General features: G+C 41.5%; 1 protein-coding gene and 1 long non-coding RNA gene across 2 annotated transcripts in view; both read left to right on the forward strand.

Annotated features, from left to right (window-relative positions):
* Positions 1–513, forward strand: part of LOC106956265 (uncharacterized) — a 19,483-nt gene extending 18,970 nt beyond the window's left edge. The window contains exon 4 of the long non-coding RNA XR_001426741.1: positions 163–513. This is a non-coding gene — a long non-coding RNA (uncharacterized LOC106956265). The remainder of the gene's footprint in view (positions 1–162) is intronic.
* A 3,424-nt stretch (positions 514–3,937) lies between these two features.
* LOC106956266 (homeobox protein Hox-B1a-like) lies at positions 3,938–6,253 on the forward strand. Its single transcript, XM_015046999.1, has 2 exons — positions 3,938–4,772; positions 5,834–6,253. Exons 1-2 carry the CDS (start codon positions 3,938–3,940, stop codon positions 6,178–6,180), a joined length of 1,182 nt encoding a protein of 393 aa, XP_014902485.1. The 3' UTR covers positions 6,181–6,253.
* The last annotated feature ends 389 nt before the right edge of the window (positions 6,254–6,642 follow it).

Consider the following 6,642-nt stretch of genomic DNA (forward strand, 5'->3'; position numbering starts at 1 on the left):
AGTCACTCTTACTCAAATCATTTATTTTCTTCTAATAAACATTTAAATTATCTTTGACGTAATTCTACAGAACTACTACTTAAAAGTCAACTCAAACTTTTAAGTAGTTCCAAACTAAATATTTTGGGCTGAAAACTTCTTAGTTTGCAGTCCAAAAAAAAGTTACAAATCTTTTCCTTAAAGGACCTTTTTACTTTGACTTTACTTGAAAGAATTAAGTTCAATACCATATTTGTATCCCACGTCTGACACCATGACTCAAGCTTACCAGGGACAGATTCTGTACCAACCAGGGTGCTGTGGTGGTGCAGCGGTAGAGCACAATCCACATAAGGAGGACTTAGTCCTTGACACAGCCTTTGCAGGTTTGATGCCCAACCTGATGACCTTAGCTGCAGGTCTTCCTTTCTGTTATTAACCCCTTTCCTGAATAACTACGCTCAAATAAAGGCTGCCTCAGCCAAAAACCCTTTGAAAAAAGAGATCCTTTATTAATTTACTTCTTTATTTAAAGTAAACTAAATGATTTGAGTAAGACTGACTTAAATCTGTCATCTTAAACATACTTAATAAATTTGTTTAAAAAAAATTAACAAATTGAGTTGGATGACTATAATATATTGAATTGGTTAAACTTAATAAATTAAGTTGGATAAACTTAATTGGATTGCTTGTTACCAATTGAAGCAATTCAATTAAGTTGGTTCAATTAATTTCTTGTGTGTCATTTACTCTTCTTATTCAAGTCTGTTCCTGCAGCCGTCCTGCCCACTCAGCCTGCCTCTCTCCTTTCAGACAACACTGATGATTAACCGCTCTTCTTGTCACTCGCCCACTAGCTTGTCCTAATTTTGTCCAGGCGGCAGGACGGCAGCGTGTTTGCTGTCATGCCCTCCATGGGGACCTTTGAAGAGAGAAATTGATGAAGGCTTCATTAGAGGTACTCACACAAATAGTAATAACAAATTTCCTTTTAGAAGGTAAATGACCATCTGCAAAAAAAAATTGTTTGCAAATTTCTCCTTTTCACTTTCAAACGGGTCCAAAACAAATAACTTAGGGAAGATTTTAGTTTGAAATAGTTTAATATAAAACAGTTTTAAAAACACACACACACACACACACACACACGCACACACACACACCTACACACGGACATACACGCACACACACGCGTGAACACACACACACACACACATCCCCACACACACATGCACACACGCACACACACACAAGCACACAAGCACACGCACGCGCACACACACACACACACACACACACACACACACACATACACACACACACACACACACACACACACACACTAAACTCTGGCAGGGGTTCCAGGCCTCAGGATCACAGTACATTGTGTTGTTGCCTTAGATTCCTTTCATGCTGCACTGGCAGGCTTTGACTTACCAGAAGGCATCTTGTCTAACTTAACTTCATTGCTGTAATAGATCAGCTCACTCATTCAATTAGTATACACTCTTACACTGGTGGATCTCTACTGTCACCCATCAGAAATCTATGGCTGCTCAAACCATTTGCTGAAAAGTAAGCTCACTCACTAAGCGTCCCTGTGATGGGGTTGTCAGATCAATATGGACCTCTGGGTCTGCAGAACCATTTGCTCCATCTTGCAGAGAAAACGTGCAGAAATAAGATAAAGCCAGATCGATAATTCTTCACAGCAATGAATGTTGATAAGAACTAAAGGTAAAGTGCAACAAACTTGACAAGAGCTAAATGAAAATGAATATTGAACATTCATGCATAAATCTGGCTGGTGAGTTAATGTTGTCTTGGTGTTATCAATCCATTGTACCAAAATTCTCAGTTCAAAATATAACATGATGCACTTAGCAAAGGCATAAATTATTCCTACAATAGTTTATGCAATCTGACCCATCTGAAAACACCTCAGTGTCTGTTTGACTGCTGTCGTTTCACATGTTGCTCTGATACAACTGAACACTCAGACCAGAGAGTTCTATATCTAAGATCAGAAATACTTTCCTCTCAAGAGGAGAGTGTAACATAAAACACTGAATGTCCTAATTACCACATAAACTATAACTATTCAAATGTATCAGCTGTGAGCAGGCTTATATGACATACAGTGAGGGAACGCTGGCCTGCATGTAATAAAAAGCGATTAGTTTAAACTACTAAAATAGTTCATTCACATGAGTAAAAGTGATGAATTAGATTTTTTGCTAAGCAAATTCATTTTCCAAATTCCTTCTCTATATTTTAAAGCATGCATTACACTGTTGATAATGCTGGAGGTGTTGTGGACAACATGAAAAGTAACTCATGGAGTGTTTACTGAATGCTGGTTCTTCAAAAGTGGCAAATAAATAGAGGGTATAAAATGTGAAAATAGTCTTTCACATTTTGACTTCCAAGGACAAATCTTGGTCGTTTTACTGCTGTTATTCACACATACTAAGAGAAAAAAGAACATCAATTTTTTTTATAGAAATTATGGTAATTCTTTATCTGAGCTGTCCATGGTCCAGACTTGACAGCAGATTTAACTTACCCCAAAATATGGATCTTCTGCATATATCTTATAAGCATAAAACACGAACATCTTCATAATAATTCCCTCCATTCACTTTTCAATGATTAGCCGTTTTTTCCATTAACTTTTCCTCAAGCCAAAACCGTATTTTGAGTTCAGTGATCCTATCCCTCAGTAAGGTTTGACATGAAGACTGTAAGTGCTGTTGCCTGTGAGTCTGAACCATTACGTAAAAATAACATAGATATGTTTTCAGAAACAAATTAAGTGGAATGTTGTTACGTCGGTCAAACTGAAAGTTCAGATAAATCAAAATGATACCCAATCATTACACATTGTAACTGTAAAAGACACATCAGAGCAAATGGGAACTCATAAGCCCGGAAGAATCCCTCAGGCTGTCTCTGCATGGTGGAATCCTGTACCTTTGTATCTTTTGCTTTTTCAGATGTGTTCTGTTCTGTTCTGTTCTGGGAGCATTTTGCTGGGAGGAGGTCTGCAAACCAGCTCACAGCTCCTCTTTTATTCTGCGGCCCTCTCTTTGCTCTGACAGATCCGCGCTGATATCAGATTGATGGGCCGGTTTGATTGAAGCCTCTTTGTCGTGCTAATGCCACGCAGAGTGATGGATGAGGCGTGTGCGCCAGAACCAATGCGCGCGCACATAAACTCCACTTCTTCTGAGAATCCCGACTTCTGTACTTCCCCCGCCACGCACAGACCAGCACACTCACACACACACACACACACACACACACACACACACACACACACACACACAGGCCAACGAACACATACATTACACTGTTTCTCTCGCTCCTGTGGCCAGCTGACAACTTCTGCATTGGTCACCATAGGCGATATGTCACGTGACCCGTGACAGAGGTAGAAGAGAAGAAAAGAAGTGGAAAACATGTTACACAAAGGAGAGAAAGACAGAGAATAGAAGAAGAGGAAAAGTAGAGCAGCTGAAGGGAAAAATATAGAATGGAGCAGAATTGAGGGAAAGCGAGTAAAGAGGCGTCTCAAGTCTTGCGTGTCTTCTCGCGTTGTTCTGTGCTGGCACCGACGAGTTTCTGGAAACTGCAGATTGAGTGACAGCAGGGCCCTCCGTTCACGTATCAACGGCCTGAACCGCAGCACACCAGAGGACATGATTCATGTGTAACTCGGTTGTTTGTAATGTGATGGTTTTACTTTTCCAGCTGTTTTCAGCTAATTTATTTGGCCTCTCTTTTTCCCCAACAGTTCAGTATATTTCTTTTTATCATGATGTTGTTTACATTTGAAAACATTTTCATTATCTGATTTGTTTTTTTCTCCCGTTTTTTAGATATAGTTTTTCTTTCCGCCTTTCGTTGGCTTGTTGTTCTTGCTTAAGGAGAACTTTCAGCTTTACGGGTCTTCATGGACAACATGAACTCCTTTGTGGAATACTCTATTTGTAACCGACCAGGCAGCGGATCTTATCCTGCCCCTAAAACTGGATATCATCATCATCATCATCTGCATCACCACCACCTTCCCCTGGATCAGCACCATGGCCTCTCAGTTACCCCCGGGTCTCTCCACACGGGCCTCAGCGGCTCCTCTGTCCCGGTGAACGGGGCCGGCGGTGACAGCGCGTACAGCGCAGACGGAGGGGTGTACGGAAACACCGCAGCGGGCATCGGAGGGGCGCACGAGACCGGAGGAGTGAGCCAGCATCAGCAGCACCATCCAATAAATCATCTGGAGCATCAACAACAACAGCACACACACAACGGCTTCCAACATCACCAGAACCAAAGCTCTCAGAGTGGATTATTGACTCAGTATACAAACGGCAGTGGATGCACATCCGGGGCCTACGCAGGTCAGGCGTGCGTTACAAACTCCGAGTATGTAGCCATCACGGGTCCTCCCAGCTCCGTCCAGCCTCAGTATTTTATGGAGGAGTCGGTGGCCTCAACTTACTACCATCAATCACCCTTTCCTACCTCCGCCCCAGTTGTCGGCCCCAGCTACAGCACTCTTTCCGGGTCGTACTGCGGGCCGCAGGGGCCTCTTGCCAGCTCTCAGTACCCGCAGCAGATTGGCGGGGGTCTGGAAACAGTGGCTTACCTGGGGTTCCAGCAAGCAGGAGGGTATGAAGAGCTGGCAGTATCCCAGGACCGAGGGAGGGAAGATGAGGACAGTCATCAGTCGGGACAGGGGCAAACCTTTGACTGGATGAAGGTGAAGAGGAATCCCCCTAAAACAGGCGGTGAGTTATTTATTTATTTATTTATTTTATTTATTTATTTATGAAGGGATGTTTAGTTTGCGGGTAAAACAATGTAGAACAATTGTGTGGATAGATAGATAGATAGATAGATAGATAGATAGATAGATAGATAGATAGATAGATAGATAGATAGATAGATAGATAGATAGACAGACAGACAGACAGACAGACAGACAGACAGACAGACAGACAGACAGACAGACAGACAGATTTAAGTTTCTACTTGAGTACCTGCAAAAGTACTTAAACGAAAACTCCACTTTGAAGCAACTTGATATTTTAAATATATAAAACTTGCTTTACAGTTTTCTAAATGCGTCGTTTTTGTTTTATTGTCAATTTTAAAAGTTAGGAGAGTTCGCATATGAATCGAGAGGGATTATTCACCGGAAGAAAAAAAACAGGTCTGGTGGCCCGACATCTAATCATTCTTCTGCTCTCTCTCTCTTTCAAATTGATCTACCAGACGGGTTATTTCTCAACGGGAAGTCCTGCTGTTATCTGTTTAAAAAAAGTACTCTGCCTCAGCGGCTCAGCCCCCCATGTCTGACTGTTCTGGCTTTTTAATTACATGCATATACTTTTTATACAACTTGGAATTAGGATAAAAACACCCGAACACTTTAATGAAAATCCCGCCTTGGGTTTGGCGTATCCTGGAGTCCATGGAGCCCCTGATCTCTCCTCACCAGCTATTGGTTTGTGGCATCCTTCAACTTTTAGTTTTAATGAAACTAAATTCTGCCAGAATGTTGCCAGAATGGCCAGAATGGCAACATTCTGGCAAATGTTGCCAGAGTTAATCTGGCAACATTTGCCAGATTAATTCAGGCAAATGTTGGACGTCCAACCAAATATTTATTAAATATTGACTCATTTTAATAAAATTATGAAATGACTCAAATCAGATGCGAGAGATCGAGTGTTTATGCAAATTGATAATTTATTACATTTTTTATACATGCTATTTAAATTAATATTCATTAAATAAAAATAAGTCAATTAAAAAATGTGACATATTTCTCCTTTGTTCTCAGTCAAAGTGTCGGACTTTGGTCTCTCTGGAGTTCACAACAACGCCATGCGAACCAACTTCAGCACGCGGCAGCTGACGGAGCTGGAGAAGGAGTTCCACTTCAGCAAGTACCTGACGCGGGCGCGGCGCGTGGAGATAGCAGCAACACTGGAACTGAACGAGACCCAGGTGAAGATCTGGTTCCAGAACAGACGAATGAAGCAGAAGAAACGCGAACGGGAAGGAGCGGGCACTGCTGCGCTGTCCTACTCATCTGAAACTCGCGGAGGGTTTGTCAAGGACCTGGAGGACACGGACCACTCTTCTCTGTCCACCTCCCCGGGAGCGTCGCCGAGCTCCGAGACGTAGTCTGAGCGTCACTGGAAACCAACACTTTTTATTACTGTGATCCAGAAATACATTTCCGTTCAACAGTCTTGTACATCCGAGGGCATTACCGAACAACCTGTTTTTTTTTTGTTGTTTTTTTTTTTGCTCATTTCCTCTGTCTGTTGTTTTTGCACAACACATACTCTCCTGAATTCTGCGCATCTTATTTTATTACATTTTTGCCAAGCAGTATTAATCAATACATTTGTGTCGTGACAGCTGCTTTTATGAAATTTTCTTCACTTGATTTTTATTTATAGAAAACAACAACAAAAGAGATCTTTGTAACATCCAATAAATGGATGAGACTCACCCCCAGGGATTCAAAAAGTCACAATAGTTACAAAAAGGTGAGATGTCCTTAAGTATCTGCAAATATGAACAGTATATTTTCATTCTTAGCTTTCCATAATTTTCCAAGACAAACCCTATGATATCCGT

This window comes from Poecilia latipinna, unplaced genomic scaffold (genome assembly GCF_001443285.1).
Source record: "Poecilia latipinna isolate Pla-1442-1.1 unplaced genomic scaffold, P_latipinna-1.0 Scaffold802, whole genome shotgun sequence".
In the NCBI taxonomy this organism is placed as follows: domain Eukaryota; kingdom Metazoa; phylum Chordata; class Actinopteri; order Cyprinodontiformes; family Poeciliidae; genus Poecilia; species Poecilia latipinna.

What these genes read in the sequence shown, in the direction of transcription:
- LOC106956266 (XM_015046999.1), top strand. Translation starts at nt 3,938, where the DNA reads ATGGACAACATGAACTCCTTTGTGGAATACTCTATTTGTAACCGACCA. An exon ending in GAGGAATCCCCCTAAAACAG is followed by an intron (nt 4,773 to 5,833) that starts GCGGTGAGTTAT and finishes CTTTGTTCTCAG; the next exon opens with TCAAAGTGTCGGACTTTGGT.